Source organism: Mesoplodon densirostris, chromosome 7 (assembly GCF_025265405.1).
Source record: "Mesoplodon densirostris isolate mMesDen1 chromosome 7, mMesDen1 primary haplotype, whole genome shotgun sequence".
Lineage (NCBI taxonomy): Eukaryota > Metazoa > Chordata > Mammalia > Artiodactyla > Ziphiidae > Mesoplodon > Mesoplodon densirostris.
Genome location: NC_082667.1, coordinates 7,060,099 through 7,086,098, shown reverse-complemented (window position 1 = coordinate 7,086,098; position 26,000 = coordinate 7,060,099). Strand labels below are relative to the sequence as shown.

Genomic DNA, 26,000 nt, shown 5'->3' with positions numbered 1-26,000 from the left:
AGAGGAAAGGGGCCACAAATCAATTTTAAAACCTATTTCTGTATTTTAGAACATTAAGTAAGAAAAATTTTGTGGCCATAGTAAAAGATGAGATAGTCCCAGCCCATGTTTCTCTCCTCTTCATGTTTTGTATCAGAAAGAGGGCCTGCGGGGAGTGAAGTTTGTGGATGGCACGTTTTGCCAGCTGTGTCAAGCCCTTATTGCCAGGCACAGGTGGCCTGGTACAGGTGGCCACGGTCTGCAGGCCGGCCTCATGCAGCCTTGAGAGCTAGTCTCTCTGTGAAAGACCTAAACTAAAATGCAGTCCTAGAGATAAGCAGTCATTTTCAATCTCAGGCCTTGATTTTTATCTCTAAGCACGTGGCCCGACCCGTGGCTGACACTTCTGGAAGTAGTTTTAAAGTGAGACTGGGGACTTCCCTGGCGGTCCAGTGGTTGGGACTCCGCACTTTCACTGCGTGGGCCCTGGTTCAATCCCTGGCGGAGGAACTAAGATCTCACAAGCCGCGTGGCACAGCCAAAAAGGAAAAAAAAAAAAAAAAAGGTAAAGTGAGACAGGCAATAGGAGAACAGTAGGCGTGAATCTGGAAGATAGTGAAAAAGAAAATGTGTTAGCAGAACGCCGTTCCCAGTGGCTCGCCTGTCCGTTGGGATTTGTGAAAACGGGCTGCCCTGCGGCACTGTCCATAGCGAGGTGTGTCCGTGGCCGCCCCGTGCTCATAGGTGATGCAGCACCCGAACGAAGGCGCCCTGGTACTTGGCCTGCACAGCAACGTGAAGGATGTCTCCGTGCCTGTGGCAGAAATAAAGATCTACTCCCTGTCCAGCCAGCCCATTGACCACGAAGGAATCAAATCCAAGCTGTCTGGTAGGACGTGTGCGGTGGTGGGAAGCCCTCCCCATCAGCTGATCTCTATCCCAGGACAGCCTAACACGTTGCTAGGAAAGAGGGGCTGAGAGCTCCCTGGAAATGAAAGGGGGGGTCGGGGCGCTCTCCTCCACCCCAGCTGCGTTTCCACTTGAGGAGAGCATGGTTCCAGCCAGCCAGAGCCTCTTAGACCAGATCTTCCCCCTGCGAGGTCATCTTATTAAGGTGTCTGTTTCCAGACCGTTCTCCTGATATTGACAATTATTCTGAGGAAGAGGAGGAGAGTTTCTCATCAGAACAGGAAGGCAGTGATGATCCACTACACGGGCAGGTAACTTTCCACAGCCCCTCAATAAAGCGGCCGAGAAGCAGTTACAGACCCTCCTAGGGTTTCCCAACCTCATTCCATCCCCCTACCCACTTAGGACCTGTTCTATGAAGATGAGGATCTTCGGAAAGTAAAGAAGACCCGGAGGAAACTAACCTCAACGTCTGCCATCACAAGGGTGAGCCTCCAAGGTCCGGGGAATGTTTTAGCAGAGATTTTCAATCTGGGGGTAGGATGGGAGTGGTGGATTCAGACTTCCTGGGGGCTTTTTTTTTTTTTTTTTTTTGCTGTACGCAGGCCTCTCACTGTTGTGGCCTCTCCCGTTGCGGAGCACAGCCTCCGCGGCCATGGCTCACGGGCCCAGCCGCTCCACAGCATGTGGGATCTTCCCAGACCGGGGCACGAACCCGTGTCCCCTGCATCGGCAGGCGGACTCTCAACCACTGTGCCACCAGGGAAGCCCCCTGGGGGCTTTTTAACATCTGCACAGGGCCATGCCCTCAAGGCTGTGATACACCCCTCGGTACCTCCACCTCCACCACCAGCTAATTAAGCATCACTGTTGCAGAGAACCGGCGTTACTGATAGGAGCGTGTTATATTCTTCAGGTTATCTTAGGATAGAAGAAAGGTTGAGAAACGTTGTAGACTTTGGAACAGATGCTTCCTTGGGGAGCAGAACCCCTCAGATACCCTCCCTCCCTTCTCCAGGTGATTACTTCAGGTTTCGTACTGTCCACTGCATAGACAAGTCCAGTCCTCTCTAGGAGCATCTCCATTTGGAATCATTTGTTGAACTTACCCAGAAATAGTAGGCTAGTGCTTGGAACTGTGGGCTTGATACAGTGCCTGCCTTAATGGATCCAGAACCTTAAGAGACCAGAGGCCTTTGGATTGCGTCTCCTGCACGCGAACTCCTCAGGGGTCACTACTTTTGGTGAAATTAGAGTCCTGGACTGAGATGCTTAATACCTGAATTTCTAGGTTAACTTTGACCTCTTCTGGGGTTCCCGTGCCAGAGTGCGGGGGAGTCAAAAGTGCCAGGAGCTTTTTGGAAGAGAAGTTCACAGTTTCATTTGTCCCCAGAGGCATCCTCATTCTCTCTAGCACAGAGCAGCCCAGGGACCCCGAGAGCAGAGATTCCCGTCACCTTCAGGAGTGAAATAAGTGGAGGCCAGACCTTCCGAACATGTCGTATCTGAGCCTGGTCCACTGCGAAACACACTGTCCTCTCACCAGGCATCCTTGGGTATCCCTGGGCTTCAATGTATGATAAATCCTCAAGGCTGAGGCCTTGATTCCCCCACTGGATGATGACTAGAGCGCGTTTGAACTGTTTCATGGTCCTCAGGCTTCTAATCCTCGATAGTTGCTCCTAGGCCGGGTAAGGCCCATCCTGGCCTCCAGCCCCCACTGTGCTCTGATATCAGGCAGAGGCTGGAGGTCGCTCTCTGTTGTGGCTCCTCCTGCTAAGTTTTTCTTTTTCCTGTGCTGTAACCACAAAGAGGCCCCGTTTTCTTCCCAAAGGTGCCCCCTGGAGCTGTATAAATCGCCTCTTCCTGTGGTCGCCTCCGTAGCTTCACCGGTTATACGACCAGAGCTCAGTGCTCCTTTGACGCCCACTCCCCGAAAGGTGTTATTATTTTTTGTGTTAACTGCAGGCACTTTCCAATCAGATTTCCAGAGTAATTGTCCTTTCATTCCTGTCTCCCGTGCACATGAATCCTTCTCTCTCTACCAAGAGCACTTTGTTCTAGACATGTTAATTGACTCGGCGTTCTCTGAACCGTCTTCTGCGTCTTGGTCACTGTGGCTCCCGCTCCTCCTCTGCTGTGGGTGCCCTTCCACCTTGGGGAGCCCCGCCCTTTCTTGAAGTCCCAGCTCAGTCTCACCTACAAGTTAGTCTCCCCCATCCCCAGGCAGTGAGTCTGTCATCCAGTCAGGAGGTGCCGAGGGCCACAAGCTAGTCGCTGTGCCTGGGGTTGGACACATAGAGATAAGGAAGGCCCGGCCCATGCCGTCAGGGAGCTCACAGTGTCCAGTGACACAGACCCGTCTACACAAGTGACCGTAAACCCGTAGGGCAGGCGCCAGACGAGCTCTGCATCAGGGGCAGCGATGGCCCTAGGGGGAAAGTGACCGGCTCTGAGCAGGACAGCTTCGTGGGCAAGATGCCAGGAGATGGGTTTTCTAAGAGTAAACAGAACTGTGCCAAGCGGATCTGGGGACGATGTTTAGTCAAGGCAGAAGTTACCATGTAAATGGCCCAGAGGGGTGCCAAGTCGTCAGCCATTAGTTCCCACCTAAGTGGGGTGTGAGGAGTTGGGTGGTGGGTGAGGCCAGGGTCAGGCAGAGCCAGCCCTCAGCAGACACAGGGTGACACCCAAGTTCTTGAGGCTCTGGGGCCAGTGAAGGCCTTTCATCTGGGGAGTGACAAGGTGAGATCTGCATGTGGAACAGTCACAGTGGACTCTGGAGGGAATGAGACTGGAAGTGGGGTGGGAGGAGCTAGTTGAGGGCGGTTGGTGGCCCCAGAGAGGAGTGAGGAAGGAGGCCGGACGGAAGCGGTGGGGTTTGGGTGGACAAGAGGGTAGGAGTCAGCAGCCCTGGGCTGGGGGTCAGGGGAGACTCCGGGTTCAGATTCGGTGACTCCTCGGTGCCTGGGTGACCAGGAGGGGGAATGCACAGAGCAGAGGGTGAGCTCCGTTTTGGAAACGTCGAGTTTGAGGAACCGGTGTGTATACAGGTGGCTCTCACCGTGGTTCTGAAGTTCTAGAGAAAGGGATGAGCGGGAGGTGACCATGGGCAGTTACTGGGCTGGGGGTGTGGCCCCGGTTCTTCACCAAGGCGGGCCCTCGATCACTCTGCCGACTGGAAGTGATCGCCGTCCACAGGGGGCTGCTGGCTGAGGACTACTGTGGCTTTGTCCCTACAGCAACCTAACATCAAACAGAAGTTTGTGGCCCTCCTGAAGCGGTTTAAAGTTTCAGACGAGGTACGACCCCTTACTCCCGAGCTGGATGGTGAGTAGAATTCCCGGAGTTTCACCCTTGTTCCTGGCGCACAATCTGGAGTCCAGATTCCAGGAACCCCATGTGAGGGGGTAGCTAAAGGAGGGCTTTCCGCTACTTGAAAAGAGAAGGAAAGATTTACATGTAGCACCCAAGGTTCCATGGTACTCGAAGCAGGGGCACATGCTTCTGCCCAGCTTTCGGGTGTGGGGTGTCCAGCACATATCCAGTTGCTATTGTTCAGTTTTCCCTCCTGCCCCGAGGGGAACATCGTGAGAAGCAGCCTGTGAGGTGGGAGCCTCCTCCACAGCGTCAGGAACTGGCCGCTGAGAGAAGCAGTGCCTTCCCTGGGCTCTGGCAGGCCTGGAGCCAGTTTTCATGGGCTCTCTTCTCAGTGGACTGAGACAGGGATGGAGATTTGTCCCCTGCGGGCTCTAGAGGAGGCCAGCACGAGCCCGCCAGGGCCCCAGGCGTCTGGGTTTCCCTGCGCCTGTTCCTCGGGAGAAGTACCGTCTCAGCCCCACTCTTCTTCCTGACGCCGGTACCCGGCGTGGGGAGCACTAGGGAGGCTCTGAGAGGGGACGGTGGCCTCACCACGTCCCTGCTCTCAGGATCAAATCACAGAAAGGACACCAAGACCACCCTGATGAGCGTGAAACTATGGCACGTCCCTTCAGGGGACTGCGTAGGGACGCCAGTGGGGCCTGCCCAGGAGGAAGGAGTTTCCTGTCTGCCATGTCGTTAATAGGGGTAGCCCCAGACTCCAAGGTTTTGTTTTCTCCCACAGGTGGGCTTTGGGCTGGAACACGTATCCCGAGAACAGATACGAGAAGTGGAAGAAGACTTGGACGAGCTGTATGACAGTCTGGAGATGTACAATCCCAGCGACAGTGGTCCCGAGATGGAGGAGACAGAGAGCATCCTCAGCACGCCAAAGCCCAAGCTCAAGTGAGGCCCGCACCCCCTCTGTCACACTGTCTCTCTAGGCCATGGCAATCTCCTAGACTCCCCTCCCTCACCCCCCACCCCACACCATTACCCGGGAATCTCGGTTCCTCACCCCTTCTGAACCGCCTGCCGTCTGGATAAAGCTCGCTGCTTTAGCCTCTAACCGACAAAAGCCCCGATAGGACTCTCCTGAAGTCCTTCGGTCCAGGTCCCTACTGGTCCAGCCTCGGCTGTGTCCTTCCTCGCCTGCATCCTCGAAGCCCGGGTTGTCGATCTTTCTTGAACACCAGCTCTGCCTGGCTGGCTGTGAGCTGCTGTTCTGGGCCCTGGCGGCCACTGACCCTGGCTGTGCTTCTTTGCCACAGGCCCTTCTTTGAGGGGATGTCGCAGTCCAGCTCACAGACGGAGATTGGCAGCCTCAACAGCAAGGGCAGCCTCGGCAAAGACACCACCAGCCCTGTGAGCAAGACCAATGGCTGTGGGGTGCGGGAGTGGGACGAGGGGAGAGTCAGGGCTTAACACTGGGCCCTCTGCTCCTGGCTCATTTGGGACCTGCGGGCCATCTCATCTTGTTTCAGCCTCAGTTGTCATCTCAGTCCTGCTGGGCTCTAGTGCTCTGAGGATATTGCTGTGGCCAGGCGGGTGTTCTTTATGGTCTGTTCCCGCCATGACCTGGCGCCTTCCCTCCCGGAACACGCAGTGCCTCAAGACCTCTTCCTCAACGCCCGTCATGTGGTAGCTGGGAGTGTGGCACCCGGCCAGTGGTGGCGATTCTGCATCCAGGCTGGGGAGAGGGTGGATGCAAAGGGGCAGGAAGGCCCCAAGGTCTGTCCAGGAGAAATTACATGGGTTTTGTTCAGAAAGTGGGCAGTGCCGTCAAAGAATTTAGAACTCGGTGGGCTGGTTTCCATTTAGCCTGGCAAGCCAGAGGGAAAAGGAGCTGTCTACTGCACACCCCAGAGCCCCGCATCACCCCAGGACCACGCTCTGTCGCTCTTTGGGAAGGCTCTCCCCAGCAGTGGAGCAGGGGCAGAGGCCCGGGTTGATGCTGTACCTGCCTCGGGCCCTAGGAAGCTGCCCTCCCCCTTGTTTATGACCAAAGGCAGGATGACGTGCCTGATTTTAGTGCAGTTTTCGGTTTGCTTTGAAAGCCCAGTGTCTTCTCTGTAGATCAAAAAAACTGAATCCTTTAAGTCCTCCTGCTCTTGCCGCTTTAACAGAGGGAATACAGAACTCACCCTGCGCGTAGGTATTAATTGTGAGGAAACGACCTGAGGCCTGTGAGGCTCTCCATCCCCTGAAAAGAAAGCACTGTCTATGGAAGGGCTGCCTGCCGCCGGTCCCAGGTGTCTGCGGAAGCGCATGGACTGCCTGCTGCCACCAGGTGGCGCTGTCGTCCACGTAATCCCTCTCCCTGCTGAAGGCGCAGCAGGGTGATCCGGCCCTAGAACAGCGGCACCACGTGGCCTTAGCGAGTAAATGTGGGATGGGAAATGGCAGCCCCCACCGAGAATCCCTCCCCAGAGAAACCTCAGGCCCGCCACTTGCACACCGGGCACTCTCAGCCTTTCCAGCCCAGGTTCCTATGATCTGGGGCTGAGGAGGCCTTACTTGACTAGTTCTGCTCAGGATGTGGCTTGGGGCTGCTCTTTCTCACAAGGGGGCTGCTGGATGGCCCTGCTGAATCATCACTGTCCACGTGGACAGATCATTGGCCACTGGAGCCCGATTCCATAGCGAGTATAAATATAAGGGATGACTCTTCTAGAGAGAAACCTGGGACCTGGCCAGGGGAGGACTGTCTTACGGTGTCCTAGGAATGCAAAACAAGGGCCCTACTGTAACACAATGCAATCAAATTTTAAATGAGATTAATGCCCCAGAAATGCTAAGCGTGACACCTAACATAAGGTGACCGCTCAATAAATTTTAGGGATCGTCGTTACTAAATCAGTAAGAGAAACTACTTTCTACTAATGAAGCTGTTTCTGGGTTGATAGAATTTGTAGGTTCTACATTTAGTCTCAGCTGCATGGCTTATAAAATTTAAAGAGAAAAATCACCTTGATGCTCTGGGCCTCAGGTGCCTTACTTGTGAAGTAAAGGTGTTGGCCCAGGAGCCCAGTTAGCTCAAAAGTCAATGGAGTATCAGTCTTTACAGTGTGATGGCCTAAGGATCCCTGTTCAAGCCAAACATTTCTTTGGGGCAGGGTAGGGCTGGTTTGAGAGCACATGCTCTGGAGTCAGACTTCTGGGTTTGAATCTTGACTCCACTGCACTGCACTGCACTGACTGTGTGATCTGGGCAGTTACCCAGACTTCGTGTTCTCATCTACAAATTGCATGTAAAAAGGACATGCCTTACAAGGCAGTGTGAAGATCCAGTGGGAAAAGGCAGCTAAAGCCTCCAGCATGGCGCTTGATTGATGGTTGGATTGATTTACGGCATGGGAAGCATCAGTAAATGTAAGCTGCTTTGCCGTTGTTATTATAGACCCTGAGAGCCATTCCAGCTCTGGACTCCTGAAATTGATAGAATCTAGATGTCTTTTTAGTGAGTTCTTCAAATTCTGGTTCCCTGGGCCAGATTTCAGACTTTGCTGGTTCTCTGCGATATTTCTATTTTGAAGAGCCCCATATGTCTTGATGTGGGTGTGGAACTTTGGAATCCTTTAGTATGAAAGACACTTTGGAAACTACAGAGCGAGGCTGAGCTCTTACACAGAGAACTTCTAAACGTATTAGGGAAAACATACGGGGATGGTGCATCCACGGGCAGGCATGCACATGCTGCCCAGCTTTTGTCCTCTCTTCCCTGATTTCCTAGCATTGCTATGCATTTATTTTTCTTAACCTTCCTTTTTGTTCCCCAAATTTCAGAGGGTTCAGTTTTATCACTAGAACCAGAAGGAATTTCTGCTGATACAAATTATTACAGCTGTTGAGTTTTCCCAAGACTTGTGCACACAGTAGCAACATAATTTGGTTCTTGGGGCTGATAACAGCAGGTCCCGACAGCGCTTCAGTAGGGGCGGCCAAGAGATGGAGACTTTCCGCCAGGACTGCCTGCTGCTAAAAGTTGCTAATTCCACAGCACTGTAACTAATGGTGCTAGGGACCAGTACTTCGTAAACTTGCGAGCCTAAAGTGCCACCGCACTCTGCCCCCTCCACGTGCGCGCACACACACACAAGCACGTGCACCCCCTGCAGCAGCAGCCAGCGTCGCCCCCAGGCACAGCGCCTTGCACCGCCACATCTGCCTCGGAGCCACACAGTTAGGCAACACAGCTACTGCGCTGCTGGGGTGAGAAAAGCCTAAAGTATTTATAGAAGCAGGAAGAAGAACTGGGAGAGTCGGGAGTTTGCTCCCGGTGGGACTGACTAAAACATCCAGAAGAGTCAGTGCACAGCCCGCAGGTGCCCCACCCCGAGTCCACCTTAGAGCGCTCAGCACATCTCAGCACAGCGCTGTGCCGTGAAACACCGCTCTGCTGTCGGAGGGCTGGACCACAGGGCTGCTGCCTGAGAGCCTTCCAGTAGGATGGTGTTATCGCCCCGATTCCTCCTCTTTAAAACGTGTTTAATTCATTTGTCATGCTGAGATCCCAAATTGAGTGAAACCGTCTTCAGTCTTAAGTCTGATGAAGAGTTCTCTGGGAGTGTGGACTCTGTTAACACCGGTTATTCATACAGACAACGTGTAAATGAGCTAGCGGTGCCATCTGGAGGCAACCTGCTGTGCGTGGCTCTGAGCCAAACCGTCTCCCCCTCAGGGGTCACAGGGTCTGGATAAAGTGTGTTAGGTTAGTTTTGCAGACGGCTCAGAGCAGTCGTCCTCAACCAAGGGTGATTTTGCCTCCCAAGGGACATTTGGCAAGGACTAGAGACATTTCTGTTTCTCACAGCGGGGGTGAAGGGGGATAAGGGGCTGCTCCTGGCATCTAGTGGGTGGAGGCAGGGATGCAGCTCAAATCCTGCACAAGATGCCCCTGAGCAAAGAAAGACCCGCCCCAGATGTCGGCGGTGCCCACGTGGAGAAACCCTGGTTTAGCGTATGACGTGGGCCTACTTTTGTGGTCCTTGTTCATTAGTTTGCTGAGTGGCCCCTTGAGCTTATTGGGCCATTTCTCTGTACTCTGTTATTTACTCAGAGAAAAGGCTTTGGGTCATTGGGAGGAGGTGGGATATCCTTGATCCTTTCTGATTCCTTGGTTCCCCACAAGAACCAGAGACCCACTGAGGCCAGGACCTTCCCCATAGCTAAGACCCACAACCCGCAACTGCTTATGATTTTGACATTGGTGTCTGCACAGCCAGAAGCAGCATTAGCAAGTGTGAGAAATCTGGTTATGTATCTGTATCTGCAAAGTACATTTTTAATATTTATGAGAAATGCTAATAAAAGTTGGGGACAAAGGGAGAATTATTTCACACCTAAATGGCTTAGTATATTCTGTTTGAGGGTTTTCCAGATATTTCTACCAAGCAAAAAGCATTTGGCTACCATGGATGTCTTTAGTCTCGAAATCAAAGACGTGAACTCTGAGATTCCCCTTTCTTCTTAGCAACTCTGACAGCAGAAGAGGCCCTGTGTGCCCCTCCTGGGCAAGGGTGTTTACCGAATCCAGGGTTAAGACTGACGCATCCCACAGCCATGCCATCTGAATGTTGAGCTTCTCTTTCCTGGTGACATCTTGTGAGAGTCAGAATTTCTGGGTTCCGCATCTCGCTGTGTTATTAATTTAATGATCACAAAATAACTGACCTTTCTGAAGCCCAGTTTTCACAAAAATATGCTCCTTGTAAGATGAAAGTCCCAAAGATTTTGTGAGGTCATCAGATTAAGTGAAATTATTTTGAGCTTCCAAGGGACCTAGAAAACAAGTTAGAGTGGTGGTTATCTGGATTGATGATGACTAATTATTATAACTTTTGCAGATGGAATTGGCTGCTTTAGAAAAAGTCAAATCTGCTTGGATTAAAAATCAAGATGACAGCTTGACTGAAACAGACACTCTGGTATGTATGGTTCGGGCTCCTGTTCCAGCTGTTTAAAATAGTCTCTGGTACCTTTAGAAATAAAGGCAAAAAGATCCTGATGATTGCCCTGAAACTTTGGCCTAACTCTGTGGACTTGTGAATGTACTGCGTGCCCTTCCTCCCAGAATCCTTACCCGTGGAATATAACGCTCTTCCCCAAACTAGCAAACTAGAAATGTCCCCATTCTGCCCTTTAGTTAGATCTGATCAAGCGCTAATTTCGATAATTTCTCACTATCTGTCACCCTCGTTTACTTCTCAGATACGATGACCAGTATCTTCCCCCGAAAAACCATCCCTTCCTCCAGGTTGCTTTTACAATGGCCAGACAGCCCACAGCATTAAGTCTCCAAGTGATTACTAGTCAGCTCCTTCCGCTAAGAGATGTTGGAGCTGCTCAGGGGTGCATGGGACGGATCGGCTGGGGTGCCCAATTTAATTACACACAGGTTGAAATTCCACACACATACACGTGTTGAGCACTGAAGGTTAAAAGATGAGAACACCATGGATCCACCTCCGGGAGGAAAGCCAGCCGGGGCACACCTGGCGCAGAGGCTCTGTGGGGCCCGGGAAGGACAGAGCCATCCACCTGGGGGGAGGGCATCTGAGCTGGGCCCGCAGGTTCTGCCACAGTTCAGCCGGTGGGACTGGAGGCCAGGCCCAGCAGATGGGAGGGAACAGAGAACTTGACCAAATACCATCTGGGGGTGTGCTGCGCATCCGCCTCACAGTGGGAGCTGCTAGCTGAATGGAGTCCGAGGAGGAATTGTTTCAGGCTTATGTTTCCTATAGTAAATAATGCTGCATTAAGGATCTGGTGTCTGACAAGGCCTTAGGTTGGATTCGACATTACTGTAGTTCACCCGTAATCCGAGTAACCTGTCTTCCACTTTGGCCCATACTGCACAGCGGTCGTTTCAAAATGAAGTTCTAGGGGCTTCCCTGGTGGCGCAGTGGTTGAAAATCCACCTGCCAATGCAAGGGACACAGGTTCGAGCCCCGGTCCGGGAAGATCCCACACGCCGCGGAGCAACTAAGCCCCGTGTGCCACAGCTACTGAGCCCGCAAGCCACAACTACTGAAGCCCGTGCGCCTAGAGCCCCTGCTCCACAACAAGAGAAGCCACCACAATGAGAAGCCCGCATACCGCAGCAAAGAGTAGCCCCCACTCGCCACAACTAGAGAAAGCCCGCACGCAGCACCAAAGACCCAACGCAGCCAAAAATAAATAAATAAAAAAAAATTTTTTTTAATGAAGTTCCAGTCATGTCACTTCCTGAGTGAAACACTCTCCTTCCCACCTAGAGAAGCTAGATCATCAGCCCAGGTTTGTGGGCTGTCAGTTCATAAATGTAGGGTACAGATTGAATAGCAGGAGATGGTGCGCGGTACAGCGGGTGCACTCAGCTAAATTAAACAGTCATGGTGTCCTCGTCGGGTGGGGTAGGAGTTGTAGAACCCTGTGCTTCCCGGAAAAGAGAGCAAGGGACTGACTTTCTCATGACGGTCATGGGCCCTGGCAGGAACCATGAGGCTCCCATGATCACCGAGGGGAAGTAACCCTCACTGCTTCCTTTCCTCCGTGGCAGGAAATCACTGACCAGGACATGTTTGGAGACATGAGCGCAAGTCTGGTTGTGCCAGAGAAAGTCAAAACTCCGATGAAGTCCAGTAAAACGGACCTCCAGGGCTCTGCCTCTCCCAGGTACTCAGGGTTTGAAGACGCTCCTAAAGCATCGGGTAGAACGAGGGAAGCCCAGCAGGAGGGGCCTCAGGAGGAGGGGGCAGGCCGTGGCTCTGGGTCAGGGGGCTGTCTAACCGCCTCCTTCCACGTCTGTGGCAGCAAAGTGGACGGCGTGCACACCCCCCGGCAGAAGAGGAGCACTCCCCTGAAGGAGCGGCAGCTCTCCAAGCCCCTGAGCGAGAGAACCAACAGCTCCGACAGCGAGCGGTCCCCGGACCTGGGCCACAGCACGCAGGTACCCCCGCCTGTCGGGCGCCCCTGGACCTTGGTCTCTGTTCCGTTGTCTCCGTTGTCTCCTCGGGCGGTCGGGTGAAGAGGAGCGGGGAGTACTTTGAACGGCTCTGAATAAAGTCTCGAAGACAGACCTAAAGGGGGAAGTCTAGCATGCTTGTTATTTGCCACTGCTGAGGAGTTGGTGGGGAGCGGGGGACGGAGCAGGAGACTCTGGCTTGTTCTGCCCCCATCAGACCTTAGTGGAGACTGTGCGGGGACCGCGGTTCTAGGGACAGCAGCCCTCGGCTCTCACGGGACGTCTGCTCTGAGCTCTGATACCCTTAGTGCTGCTGTGGGCCAATTACAGTGGTTTCAAGCTGGCACGTCAACAGTATTTAAATGTTTTGATTGGGCTTCCCTGGTGGCGCAGTGGTTGAGCGTCCGCCTGCCGATGTAGGGGACGCGGGTTCGTGCCCCGGTCCGGGAGGATCCCACATGCTGCGGAGCGGCTGGGCCCGTGAGCCATGGCCGCTGAGCCTGTGCATCCGGAGCCTGTGCTCCGCAACGGGAGAGACCACAACAGTGAGAGGGGAAAAAAAAAATGTTTTGATTGAAAGACCTAAGAGAGGCTGGGGCAGGCGCAGAAGGAACTGGCCCTCGGGAGTCCTGTTCCCTCTGACGGTCAGTCTCCGGGGGAAGGATTCTCCCCCGACAGACCTCCTGCTCTCCTGGGGTCAATGGCAGGCCTGTTCATTTCCCCGATACATATCATTGGAAGGGAAGTTTGTGTCCATGTGGCTTCCTGAGCTGACGCTCTTATAGCTGAAAATGAACCCGGGACTAGAATAGCCCGGTGCCTGGGGCGAGGTGTTGTCCTTCTAGTTAATCACTGTTCCTGAAATACCTTTGTTCCCTGTGCCAGGGCGCCCCCCACACAGCCTCCTTGCTGCTCTCATTAGTTCTCTCCCCGTCGCTGCCCTCGTTTTCCATCCTGTGAGCACCTGCTTGCTGTCGTCTTCCTCCTCCCCTCCCGCTGCCCTGCTTCATTGCCCTTCGGGGCCCTTCCTGCTCTGGCAGGATGGCCAGCTGTGCTCCTGGCGCCCCAGCCTGTGTTCTGAGGCCTCGCTTTGCCTGTTCTTGATCCCCCTCCTTCCCCTTATGCTCCCCGGGGCCGGTGGGATCCCGGGTCTCCCACACAAGTCCCTGGTAGCTGTTCTCTGAGTACCCCTGCCCCAGGAATTCTCAGCCCTCCCCTCAAGCTCCCTGGGGACTGCCCAACAGACGCTTGTGTCCTTGTAGATTCCAAGAAAGGTGGTATATGACCAACTGAATCAGATCCTGGTGTCGGATGCAGCCCTCCCAGAAAACGTCATCCTTGTGAGCACCACTGATTGGCAGGGCCAGGTAAAGCATCGAAGGTCGCAGGGCTGTGGAGGAGAGATTCTGGGGAGCGAGAGACAGATTTGAAAGGCAAGGTGTGGGGAAATAGGAAATCACCCCCCTTTCTCAGGCACCCCCCTGCCCTGAACTTAGCCCACAGTTCTGGACTCTAGACCCAGTCCTGTCGTCTTCCCACCTGTGGGGCTTAAATCACCAATTTTCTGTACCTCGGTTTCCTCAGCTTTCAAAAAACAGCAGTATCGCCTGTCGTGCCTGCCTTCCTGGCCCTGTGTCTCAGGCAGCATACCGGAAGGGAGGTGCCTCGAGGAGCACCAAGTGCTGTGAGACGCCAGAGGCGCCCTGGTCTCCACGAAGGCCGCTCGGCGGGGGCAGAGCAACAGCAGCCCCTGTCCCTCCCTCTCCCGGCGTCCACCCGGTCAGGTCCCGGGGCCGCCTCGCGTGTGGGCGACAGAGGCCGCGTTAGAACCTAACAAGCCCTAGGTCTTCCCACATTTCCGCGTGAGCCCATCTACGTGGGGTCCGGCCCTGCCGTCTCCTCGCTGGCTGCCAGAAGCCCGACCTTTGCCTGGCTGTGGTCTGAACGACAGAGGATGGGGCCCTGCAGCTCGGTCTGGGCCTCGCCGCCCTCTTGGCCTGTGGGGAGGCAGTGCCCCTGCTGCGTGGCCTCACCTGTGTCCCTGCTCCTTCCCCTCCCCCACCGCACACAGTACGTGGCAGAGCTGCTCCAGGACCAGCGGAAGCCCGTCGTGTGCACCTGCTCCACGGTGGAGGTCCAGGCCGTGCTGTCTGCCCTGCTCACCCGTATCCAGCGCTAGTAAGGGCTCGGCTCTTCTCCTGCCCTTTGGGGTTCCCTCTGACCTCATCCTCCCACCCTGATTTCTAAGCAGTGAGAGAACCTCCCGGCCTCATCAGGCCAAGAATTCGCAATTGGTACCTGGTTGGGCAGCGTCAGACCGCGGTGCTCTGATGCCCCGGCTGGCCCCAGAGGGTTGGGGTGAAAATGTCACCTTCCTGCCCGCCTGCCTCCCCGCCTGGTCCCCTGCCACACCTTGAGTTGCCTCGTCCTCTTCTTAAGCCCATGACGAAGAAGGCCGGGCAGAGAGAGCCCAGGGTTTTACAAGACCTTTTACTCCCGTCCCTCCGACTACCCAGAGTCGGGGCCTTCCCTCCGTGGGAAAGAGCTGCGGGCGTTCCCGGGTGTCTGTGCTCGTGCCCACCGCCAGCCCCAGGGCGCTGCCGAGTCGTCTCCCCGTGAGCCTCGGCCAATTCTGCCTTCCTTCTAGACAGTTCCCTGCCCTCTCTGATCCTGGGTTTTTCTCTTTTTGCAAAAGCGCTGTGGTTTATTGCCTCTCTCTGTATTATTTTGTTCATTGGTTTGTTTTTTTCCTGTGGGCTGTTGAGATCAAGTGGAGTCTGAGCTTGGGGCCTTCCTCTGAGCAGGATGCAGGCCCACCTGACCTGGCCGTGTCTCTCCTCTTGCTTCCCAGCTGCAACTGCAACTCCTCCATGCCGAGGCCGGTGAAGGTGGCAGCGGTGGGCGGCCAGAGCTACCTGAGCTCCATTCTCCGCTTCTTCGTCAAGTCGCTGGCCAGCAAGACCTCCGACTGGCTGGGCTACATGCGCTTTCTCATCATTCCCCTCGGTAAAGGCTCAGGAGGGCCCACTCCTGAAGCGGGGTGGTGGCGCTGGGTCCCAGGAAGTGACGGGCAGGGAGACCGAAGCCTGGGTCATTATTCACCCCCTCACCAGCTTTCCTTGTCTGGTTTCGACCTACCAGGTTCTCACCCGGTGGCCAAGTACTTGGGCTCCGTTGACAGTAGGTATAGCAGTACCTTCCTTGATTCTGGCTGGAGAGATCTGTTCAACCGCTCAGAGCCCCCGGTGTCAGGTAACGGCCCCTCGTAAGGGACCGAGACAGAATGTGGCCTGATTTCTGGAGAGCCAGGGGCGGGGGGCGTGCTGCTTCTCCTCCCTGTGGCGTATTCATTTTTTTCAGTACTTATTAAAAGGAGGCCTATTAAGCGCAGCCCTTCCACTCTGGATGTGTTTAGTCTCTGCCATTTGCTCTGCACAGCTGGAAATGAGGGCCGTGAGGGTGGCAGGGAATATGAATAACGCTCCTGAAAGACAGAGAGGTGGCAGGGATGGGCGCGAGCTTGGGCTCTGCGGGGCCGGGAGGTGGTCAGTGCTCCCACAGGCCTTGCAGGGGGTGCCGGGCAGACGTTGGACGGGGAGGGCAGGCTGCTGCCGTGGTTCCAAGGTCACTGCAAGCAGAGATGGAGGCGGGGGCGAGCCGAGCCTGGGAGGGGCAGGCTGGGGAGGACGGCACGCAGATCGGATAGGAGGACGGCTCTTTGCCCCATGATTCCTTAGGTTCAAGCCAGCGGGTCTTTAGAGCCCTTTCTCTGCCTCAACTCCTGGGGTCTTCTGGTGGGACTCAGGAAGGGGGCTCTCGGAGAGGGTTTTCGGGCTCGCCTGCTGAAATGTCGGCATTTGTCTCTTGGCTTCTCTGCAGAGCACCTGGACGTGGTCGGGCGGGTGATGCAGTACGTCAGCGGCGCGGGCGTGACACACCAGCTGCCCGTGGCGGAAGCCATGCTGACCTGCAGGCACAAGTTGTAAGTTGACCGAGGGGTCGGGTGGGGCCGGATAAACCTTAGGGCTCCTTCGCTTTGTCATACCTTCCTTCTCCCCACCCCATTTCCCTTGGTGAGAACTCAAGAGGACATGAGAGTGTTTTTTACTGCCTTCCCCCAAGGCGTTCCCTTCCTTGCCCGGGCCTCCACCCGTGTGGGCGCCCCTCAGTACAGACACGGGAGAAGTGGTAGAGTGTGCAGAATCGGAGCTTTTGCCTCCATTTGGTGGCTCCTCGCGCCATCTTGAGGCGCCATGGGAAGATGTTATGTAGTGTCTGGACTCCCTTAAAGCCACAGTAAAACATGGAAGGCTTGTGTCCCCATCTCTGCACGAAGTCTCACCCCCCAACTGTAAAGCTTTCCTGTCTCTCCCAACAGCCCTGATGAAGACTCGTATCAGAAGTTTATCCCCTTCATTGGCGTGAGTACAACTCCCCTGTTCTCCATACCCCACCCACCCATTCTCCTGGCCTTCCTGTCCTGTGCGTGCGCATGCACACGTGTGCACGTGTGCGCGCGCACACACACACACACACACACACACAGGACTCATCTAGGCAGCAGTTCCCATCCGGAGGCGATTTTGCCCCCAGGGGACATCTGGCAGTGTCTGGTCTGGAGACAAGTTTGGCTGTCACAGCTGGGGACGGGGGTGGTACCGGCATCTCATGGGTGGAGCCCAGGGACGTGCTAACCATCCTGCAGGGCACAGGACAGGCCCCCGACAGAGAGTGATCCAGCCCCGAGTGTCAGCAGTGCCGAGGTGAGGGAGCCCCGGGCTGGGACAGGCACCGAGCTGTTCCTTTCAGTGTCCTTTCCCGATCAGGGGCCATCCCCAGCTCACCACGGGTGTCTCGTGTTGATTACACCAGGCGCTGAACTTGGTGCCGTGGCCTAGGGAGTGATGTCCAGGGCGTTGGTTCTACAGGCTCCAGGGAAAAGAAAGCTGCCTCGGGGATAATGATAGATGATATTCGGTAGCCTTCAGAGTCGGGTGGACACCAAGCGGAAGAGGCTCTTTCCTCCTGCTTAGTCAAGGCAGTCTCTACACGAGCGGATCTTGAACATAAAAGGAAAACCTCTTGGGTGTCTCTGGTGTCAGGTGGTACCGGCCTTTGCTGCATTTGGCAGTAGCTAGGCCACAAGGCAGAGACCGACCAAGAGAGGGAGACCAGAGGGGACAGAGCCGGTGCCCTCCCGGGGCCGAAGCACGACACAGACGCGTGGCTGAGAACTCTGATTCCCATTTGCGAGACGATTGAGTTTCTCTTCCAAACCAGCTGGTATCTTTTCCTACAGTCTCCCTGAGGATCCTCCCAGCTTCTAGGGGAGATGGGGCGTGTGCGGGTGAGGGGCCCAGCTCTCACTGTCCCTGTTCTCTGTTCGTCCCAGATCCTGGGCATCTCGAGAGATCTTGGGAGAGGCCTGATCCTGGGGAGATCCTCTGTAAAGCCTCCTGTCTGCCTGGTCCAGTCAGTCCCCATCATTAGCCACTGGGGCTGCTCCCACAGCCCCGCCGGAGGCCCGGGGCCGTGGCCTGTAGCCGAGGCTGGCAGTCTGACCCACATCTTTGTGAAGCTGTGGGATCTTCATGGAGCTGGGGGTCACTGCCTACTCCAGCCTCACAGCAAGACAGAGGGATAGAAAAAATTAAAAATTCAAACAGGGCTTCCCTGGTGGCGCACTGGTTGAGAGTCCGCCTGCCGATGCAGGGGACACGGGTTCGTGCCCCAGTCCAGGAGGATCCCACATGCCGCAGAGCGGCTGGGCCCGTGAGCCATGGCCGCTGAGCCTGCGCGTCCGGAGCCTGTGCTCCGCAACGGGAGAGGCCCGCGTACTGCAAAAAAAAAAAAAAAATTAAAACAAACAAAGGAGCTGGCAGCCTCGTGCAATGCCAGAGGAGCGAGGGGAGAGGAGTCGTGTCCAGAAGTTCAGAGTATCGATGTGTTACTTTCTGGGAATTAAAATCAGGATGTGTAGAGGATCGGGAACAAATTTCAGTGAATGGCAGCATTGTGCTCTGATCCACGTGTGACCCCTGCTCCCTGCCGTCCCCGGGGCCCAGCTTCCGTGACCTCCCCGCCCTGCTGTGCCTCTGCCGGGTGCTGGGATTCACCTGTCACCTCAGGCCCCAGCCCTGACCTTCATGGTCTGTCTCTAGCTGTGCCCCTGGCTGGCCACTGGAGGGCCCCCTCTGTCCTTCCCAGAATTCTCTTAGAGGAATCTAAAATTCTCTGGGGAGCGGAAATGGACCCCACCATTGCCTTGCGGGGAGGGAACGGCGGTGCTGGGGACCCCCTCCTCATTGGTGTTCCTCCAGATTCCAGGAAGTCTGGAAAGGAGGGGCCTGCTCCCAGCATGTCAGCGTGTTCCAGCATGTTCGCTGGGCCTGGTGCAGCACACGCGCCACCACCCCCCCAAGCCCCCGCCGCACCCTGAGGCTGAGGCTTTCTCCCAGTCCTCCCCTCTCTCTGACATGAGACGACGGCCTCCTGCTCAAGTGGTCTTAGAAGAAATGAAATCAGGATACGAAAGTGCTTCCCACCCTGCAGGTGGCCTTGCCTACATCCCCAGAGAAGAGCTGCAGGTCTCCTGTGCCCCTGACTTATTGTTTGCAACTGGGTTTTTTCATATCTCTTAACTATCCGGGCTGCTTGGGATTGGCAAAGAGTTTTAAAGCCTACGATCCAACAGTGTGCAGTGGCGGCCGCTGGTTCCAGCTGATCAGAGTGCATCCGGCTTTGGTAGGAGGATCTAATGCGGCATCTCTTCTCCCTCCCAGGTGGTGAAGGTGGGTCTGGTCGAAGACTCTCCTTCCACTACAGGTGAGCCTGGGGCCCCTTGGCCTCTACAGGGTGAGGGTGGTGCCTTGCCGTCTCCTTCCTATTCGAACAGGCCAGAGGGCGAAGACTCAGGGGGTCCCAGGCCAAGGCAGAGCTCGAGCCTCGGGGCGAGGCAGTGGCCGGGGCGGAGCTGGGAGCAGGCTGCAGCTGGGTCAGGACGGTTTCCCCCGCCCAACTGTGTCTGTCTGTCCCGCTGGCAGGCGATGGTGATGACTCACCCGTGGTCAGCCTTACTGTGCCCTCCACGTCGCCACCCTCCAGCTCAGGCCTGAGCCGAGACGCCATGGCCACCCCTCCTTCCTCCCCGTCCATGAGCAGCGCCCTGGCCGTCATGGGGTAAGCCTGTTGCCGGTTCCTGTCTTTCCTGCCACGTCCCTCCATCGGGGCAGCAGCCCGACTGATTTCCCTGTTGCCACAGCATGTAGGACAGTGACACTGAGCTTGGACGGTGGCGGGGGGACGGAACGAGAGCAGGGGAGCTAGGTCACTGGCCAAGCAGGTCATCACACAGCTCTGTAAATGTAGGCTCCCGTCTGTCCTGTCTGCCTCACAGGTATAAGGTCGAGTGAGACAAAGGGCAGAGAGGCCCTTGGTAGCCTGTAAAGTGCTGTGCATGTGTCTCGTTGTAGGACTGCCCAGTGTGGTAGAGGGAGTGTGGGCGTGGGCGTCACACACAACCGGATTTGAGTCACAGTTTGTGGTTTGTGTTACGTCCACTGTGTTAGCTTGTGTGAAAGAACAGATCACTCAGTGACACTTGTTAAAGCAAGAGAGACTTTCTCCACTTTGGGAACAGTCGCCATAGGCATCGGGACCACCTCGAGGGGATTTTGCAGTGAGAGAGGGATGGGACTTGACTCCACACCCTTGAGCAGCTGGGTTTACAGTCCAGGAGCAGCGTGGGGGCAGCAGATGGAAAATCACCAGGAGGAACATCGGGAGTGAGGAGGGGTCTGATTCTGGCTAAACGGACCTGACAGGAGCCTTGCTGGCGACACTCCTGAGGGAAGGTGGAGGGTGCGGAGCCCGATCAGAGATCCAGGGTGACCAGAAATGCGGGCCGGGGGCTTCTTGCCAGAACTGGATTTTCCAAGGAAGTGCACAGGTGGGCCCGGGAAGAGGTGCAGGAGCCTGACTAAAGTTTGGTCAAGCAAAGAATCTTTGTCACTTGGGCAAGTTACTAAGCCTCATTTCAACTCCGTGAAAGTAAAGGTGAAATAGCCACATCAGTCTTGCTGGGAGGCGGAGATAAGAGCGTGCATTAGTGCCTGGCACGTGGAGGTGCGGCCTCCTTCCAGGCGCTCAGTCTGTCCATCACTGAAAGGCTGCCGCGGCCAATGACATGGGCAGGACCCTGTTCCAGAGCCCAGGCTCCTGGGCCCCAGCAGCGCCAAAGCCACAGAGAGAGTGCTGTGAACAGTTAGGGAGGGGTGGCTATGAAGGGAGACGAGAATTTCTTTAGGATGTAAACTATCCAAAGTTTAGATCAGGCCGGCAGGGAGGCCTCCGGGAGCTGACCAGGGCGGGGGTAGGCGGGAGGGCAGTCCCACAGCGGGGCTCAGGGAACAGCCTTCGAGGTGGGAAACGGCTGAGAGGAGCCCCCGCTCCTTCTTCCTCCCCGTTCCCTTTCTTCTACCCTCACCTTCCTGGTCTTCTGGTGATGGTCCACATGGAGCAGAGAGGGTAGGCCCTGGCCAGTGGCTTTTCCAGAACCCCCAGTGACAGAATACGAAGTGTTCTCCGGGTGGAGCCCAGACCCCAGCCCTCACCCTCCCTCGCCCTGTCTTGCCCCTTCGCTTCCCATCGAGGGTCTGCCGCTGACTTGCCGAAGTGCGTGAAAAGGAGGAAATCCCACTGCAGGTCACATCGTGACCTCACGGTCCAGGCTTCCTGGGTGCCTGGGGGCCAGCCTTACCCCGACCTCCTTTCCCATCCAGTTTAAGCTGGTTTTTTAATGGAACCACTGAATCCAGGCAGAAAGAAACGTCAGATGACTTTTGTAGCCTGCACCTATTGTGTCTGGCGCCTCCTTTCAAGAAAACATCAGCTCTTTTTCCCCTTGGAGCTAAAATTATCCCTGAGCTAGAAGTGCCATAAACGGGAGAAAGCCACAGGTCGGCATCCGTCAGCTCTCCCGGGGCTGCTCCGGAGCTGCCATGGTGCTCCCGCCCCTGTCCCACTTAATCTCTCCCACGCTTGGGGGGGTTCTGCCCCGGCTCTGCTCGTGGGGGGGTGTGCGTGTGTGTGTGTGTGGCCTTGTGTATGTGTGTGTGCACTTTCTCCCTTCGTAAAGCTTCCTTCCTCTCTGCTTCCCTCGTTCCCGTGTGACTTTTTATTCGCTTACCTCGTGCGGACTCGGGTCTTCACCCTCTCGTGGCTGTGTCCTCAGATCAGCCTGATTCTCCACTCCCACACCAGCCAGTGCTGTGAGGCTGGAGGGAACCCGGAGCCACTTAGTGGGTGCCTCCCCCCGGCCCCTCCCAGACCCTGGCGGGGCCCTCTCCACCCCGTCTGCCCTGTGGTCAGGAACTGAGCCCGCTCTCCGGCATCGCCCCTTCTCCAGGAGCCCCAGCAGCCCGTATGGGGATGTGATTGGCCTCCAGGTGGACTACTGGCTGGGCCACCCTGGGGAGCGGAGGAGGGAAGGTGACAAGAGGGACGCCAGCTCCAAGAACACCCTCAAGAGCGTCTTCCGCTCGGTGCAGGTTTCCCGCCTGCCCCACGGTGGGGAGGCCCAGCTTTCCGGCACCATGGCAATGACCGTGGTCACCAAAGAGAAGAACAAGAAAGGTAAGTGACATGTGAGGCCACAGGCCATCAGGGCCACCAGACCTCCCCGTCTGTCTCGGGGGCTGGGACAGGATGTGCTTCTGGGAGACTGTGGACGAGGACAAAGGCAGCACACGTATCATATGATCCAGCCTGGGGTCCCGCGGGGGTCCCGCCTCACCTTGTGGGACGAGGCCATTCCTTCTGTCACAGAGGAGACCTCGGTCCCCAGGGAGTCACTGGTCCCTACCTGCAGAGCATCGGCACCTTAGGGGCTGAGGCAGTTTGTGCTGCCGTCAAGAAGGGAGACTTTCTGGCCACCGCCCTCCGGGATGGATGGTGTGACAGGGGAGGACATGTCCCCCTGCCGCAGCCCCACGGAGCGGAGCACTCGCACCCAACCCTGGAGGCCACCCAAGCCTTCGTGAGCAAACCGCACGGCTGTTTTTAAGAATTCGGGGGTGGGGCTTCCCTGGTGGCGCAGTGGTTGAGAGTCCGCCTGCCGATGCAGGGGACACGGGTTCGTGCCCCGGTCCAGGAGGATCCCACATGCTGCGGAGCGGCTGGGCCCGTGAGCCATGGCCGCTGAGCCTGCGCGTCCGGAGCCTGTGCTTCGCAACGGGAGAGGCCACAACAGTGAGAGGCCCGCGTACCGCAAAAAAAAAAAAAATTCAGGGGAACGGAGCCCAGCCCAGAGGAGAGGGTGGCTTCAGCACCAGCAGTGGCGGGGGAGTGGGTCCCGTGCGCTGGGAAAGTGAGGCAGGAACCGCCACGACCAGGCCACCGTGGGGACGTCACTCGCTAATGTCGGTCCCCGTTGGGAAGCCACACAGCTGGCTCTGCGCCTGCAGAAGCTGGCAGGGTGACTCTGGGGCGCTCGCAGCCCCCCAGCCGTCAGAAAGGGGCTTCCTTCACTGCCGGGCCCCGCCTTCCTCCTCTGGGCACATCCAAAGCAGCTGGGCCTTTCCTTTCATGCCTCTCTGGAAGAGCTCCCCCGGAGGGCGGGCAGGGCCTTGCCAGACCCGCAGCCAGAAGCTGCCGGGGCACCCAGAGACCTGCCTAGGGCGTCCCGGGGCTGAGCTCACACAAACCCTGCCGCACGGCCTCCCCACGCAGGCGCGCGAGCTGGTGGGAAGGAGGCACCCGACAGGGCAGCAGACCCCCTCCCCCACAGGCTGCCGGAATGTTCGAGCTGGAAGGGACTCGGAGACCATCTGGCCCTGGGTCCTCGTTATTCAGTGAATATATCGAGGCCCAGGGAGAGGAGCAGGAGCTTGCAGACCCTGATACGTAGCCCGGAGCCAGGGAGCAGGGGAGGAAGAGTCGGCTGTCTGCCGTTCACCTCCCTTCCCTTGGGGGGAGAGGGCAGTGGACGGGGGAGTGTGGTGGCCGCTTTTCAGGGGCTGTGACAAGGCGGTTCCTGCTTGCTTTCCAGTTCCCACCATCTTCCTGAGCAAGAAGCCTCGAGAAAAGGAGGTGGATTCTAAGAGCCAGGTCATCGAAGGCATCAGCCGCCTCATCTGCTCTGCCAAGCAGCAGCAGACCATGCTGAGAGGTGTGGGTGGGGGATGGGTGGGGGAGGAGGGGGGCAGGGGGGCCGTGGCCCTCCGCAGCCACCCTGGGAAGATGGCCTTAGCAGCCCCGGTCACCCCCTTGCCTCCCCTGTCACCCCCAGTGTCTATCGATGGAGTCGAGTGGAGTGACATCAAGTTCTTCCAGCTGGCAGCCCAGTGGCCCACCCACGTCAAGCACTTTCCAGTGGGGCTGTTCAGTGGCAGCAAGGCCACCTGAGGGCACCGTCTCCTGGCTCCTCTCCCTCCTGGCACTGCCACCAGCCTCACCGCCTGCAGGCAGGGGGAGGCCAGCAGGCCCAGGCCCAGCGTCCCCTTTCCTGGCCCCGGGGCCTGCATCTCCCTGGCCCGGTCCTGAAGGACACTGCCACCGGGGACGCTGCTCCCCACCCCCCCTCCCCCTGCCATGCTGGGTCCCATCCGTGGGCAGCCCCCACCCTCCCTCTCTCCTTTTCCTCCTCTCCCTCCGTTCCAGGCCCAAGGCATGTTGATTTTGCCTTTTGGCGGCCAACCCTGGTCCCTGGAACTGAGTCCTCCGGGCCTTCCTTCGCCTGACTTCCAACCTCTTTCTCCACGTGGCACCAGTTCCCTTCCCGGAAACAGGAAACCCAGGGTCCTGGCCCACAGCAGGGGGTCCAGCCTCCCCCATCTCCCCCAGGATCTCGTTTTCTAAAGCTCAGCTGCCAGATGCCACTCAGCCGGCCCCCCTCTAGTGGGGCCCAGAGCCAAGGCCACTTCCCACTGCTGTGGGGTGATGGGGCACGACCCCTCCTGCCCACTCACCCCAGGACAGCATTTCTGAGGCCACGCGTGGGTTTCTGGGGTGGAGAGGGCTCCGTGGTCTCGCCCATGCGAGGGTTCACCGCGCCCAGGTGCCCTGTAGGTGCCACGTGTGTCCCTGAGCGGTTCTTTGGTTGTCCGCACAGCCAGTCTCTCGGTGGTTCCGTGTGACTCACCTGGGCGCTGGTCCCTGTCCTTGGGTCTCCCCCTGTTGGTGGCTCTCCTCCCCAGCCTCCTCCCCCACGCCCCCAGCACACCTCCGCCTCTGCCTGCAACTCTGGACCCGGAGAGATGGGAGGCAGCCCCGTCCAACGTGTCGTCTGTGGCCCCGGTCCCTTCGGCTCCCTGCTCCCTGTGTCCATCCGTCTCCTTTACCCAGTCTGTCCTCCCCTCCTCACCTGGACCCCTGGCCTGGGCAGGCCCCATCCTCCTAGCCAAGCCTCCCTCTCTCCACGGCCTCGGGGGCCTGAACCCCTCAGCCCGCACCATCGGCCTTGGCCTTCTCGCGGAGACGCAGAGCGCGTGGGTGGAGCTCCAGCTGCAACCCTCCCAGCCCGCCAGCGCCTCCGGAGCTTTGCCGTGGCCCTCTCACCCCTTCTAGAAGTTTTTGCACAGAACTTCATTTTGAAAAGCGTTTTTCTCATTCTCCATACCTCCCCCAAACTCCTCCAGCCCTTCCCCCGGCTCAGCCCTGCTGTCCAGAGCATCCCTGGGGCTGTGCTGCTCACTCAGCCGGAGAGAGGGGCGGGGTGGGAGGGACTAAGAGGATGTTGGATTTTTCATTCAATAAACTGGTGATTTCTTACCAACGAGCAATCCTTAGGCTTCTGCGCCTCTCATTGTGACACAAGATCTGTCCAGCCTCGTCCCCACTTCACGCCGCGGCCACTTCACTCAAAATCAACTGAGGGGACTTCCCTGGAGGTCCAGTGGTTAGGACTCTGCACTCCCACGCGGGGGCCCCGGGTTTGATCCCTGGTCGGGGAACTGGGATCCCGCAAGCCGCGCGGTGCAGCCAAAAAGGAAAAAAAAATCAACTGGGAGCTGGCTGGAAAGAAGCAGATTCCTATTTGCTTGATGATAGAAACAGAGGCGTGAAGGTGTGTTGCCCTGTGTGAGGCAAGCCGAGGTCAGGAACAGAAGTCACACCGTTCCCACTCTGAAACCCCATTTTTCTCAGGCACTTGCCGTCCCCAGATCCCACCTCCCAAGGCAATGACACATCGTCGGCAGCTTCCACTCTTCCAACTGGAGATTAGAATTCGGCTTCTCTCCCGCTGCTAGGCTGACGTCATGCCACAGTTTCCGAAAGTTGGTGAAGTCTGAGGCCCAGGTGGAGGGGGTGAGCTGGGGTCCATCGTCAGGCTCGCTTTCCTGCCCGCCCTTAACCTTAGAGGTGATGGTCAGAGCTCCTGCTTCTTGGATGCCTGGCTCTTCACGCGCTCCCGGGACAGAGGCCTGCACGCCAGTGCCCAGAAGTGCCCAGAAGTGGGAGCTTGCGTTCCCCCCACCCCGCCCCCTGCCTGCAGGACACAGCCCCGGAGGAGTGGATGGCCAGGTGGGGCAGGCTGTCCCTGGCTCCCCAAGTCCTGCGGCCAGGTCACCTAACAGAGGGAGGCTCTGGGACCCAGCAGTGTGGCCACCCAGGCTCTCCGGGCCTGGAAGATGGAACCAGTGCCCGTCTTCCAAGGGTTAGAGTCCAGTCAGGTACCGGAAGTTGTCCCAGAAACGCAGTCTGCACGTTACTTCCCGGATGAGGGGTACAAGCCGGCCAGTGAGAGGAAACGCCAGGAGAGGGCGAGGCTGAGGTGGGCTAGACGGGTACAGAGCCAAGGCGCCCACGG

At 57.1% G+C, this 26,000-nt stretch overlaps 1 protein-coding gene across 4 annotated transcripts in view; it reads left to right on the top strand.

Moving 5' to 3' along the window:
• The window catches only part of PACS1 (phosphofurin acidic cluster sorting protein 1), a 142,534-nt gene extending 117,590 nt beyond the window's left edge, over positions 1–24,944 (top strand). For 2 of the 4 annotated variants that reach the window (XM_060103363.1, XM_060103361.1), the window contains 20 exons: positions 724–868; positions 1,108–1,199; positions 1,294–1,374; positions 4,131–4,190; positions 4,994–5,154; positions 5,520–5,613; positions 10,095–10,175; positions 11,789–11,904; positions 12,043–12,178; positions 13,456–13,560; positions 14,265–14,371; positions 15,045–15,199; positions 15,335–15,445; positions 16,073–16,175; positions 16,572–16,614; positions 18,976–19,018; positions 19,237–19,372; positions 21,600–21,826; positions 23,241–23,360; positions 23,481–24,944. In XM_060103363.1, the coding sequence (XP_059959346.1) occupies positions 724–868; positions 1,108–1,199; positions 1,294–1,374; positions 4,131–4,190; positions 4,994–5,154; positions 5,520–5,613; positions 10,095–10,175; positions 11,789–11,904; positions 12,043–12,178; positions 13,456–13,560; positions 14,265–14,371; positions 15,045–15,199; positions 15,335–15,445; positions 16,073–16,175; positions 16,572–16,614; positions 18,976–19,018; positions 19,237–19,372; positions 21,600–21,826; positions 23,241–23,360; positions 23,481–23,596 (2,232 nt within the window). In that variant the 3' untranslated portion in view covers positions 23,597–24,944. Of the gene's footprint in view, positions 1–723; positions 869–1,107; positions 1,200–1,293; positions 1,375–4,130; positions 4,191–4,993; positions 5,155–5,519; positions 5,614–10,094; positions 10,176–11,785; positions 11,905–12,042; positions 12,179–13,455; positions 13,561–14,264; positions 14,372–15,044; positions 15,200–15,334; positions 15,446–16,072; positions 16,176–16,571; positions 16,615–18,975; positions 19,019–19,236; positions 19,373–21,599; positions 21,827–23,240; positions 23,361–23,480 lie in introns of all 4 variants that reach the window. The other 2 variants (XM_060103362.1, XM_060103360.1) reach the window with 1 other exon arrangement.
• The last annotated feature ends 1,056 nt before the right edge of the window (positions 24,945–26,000 follow it).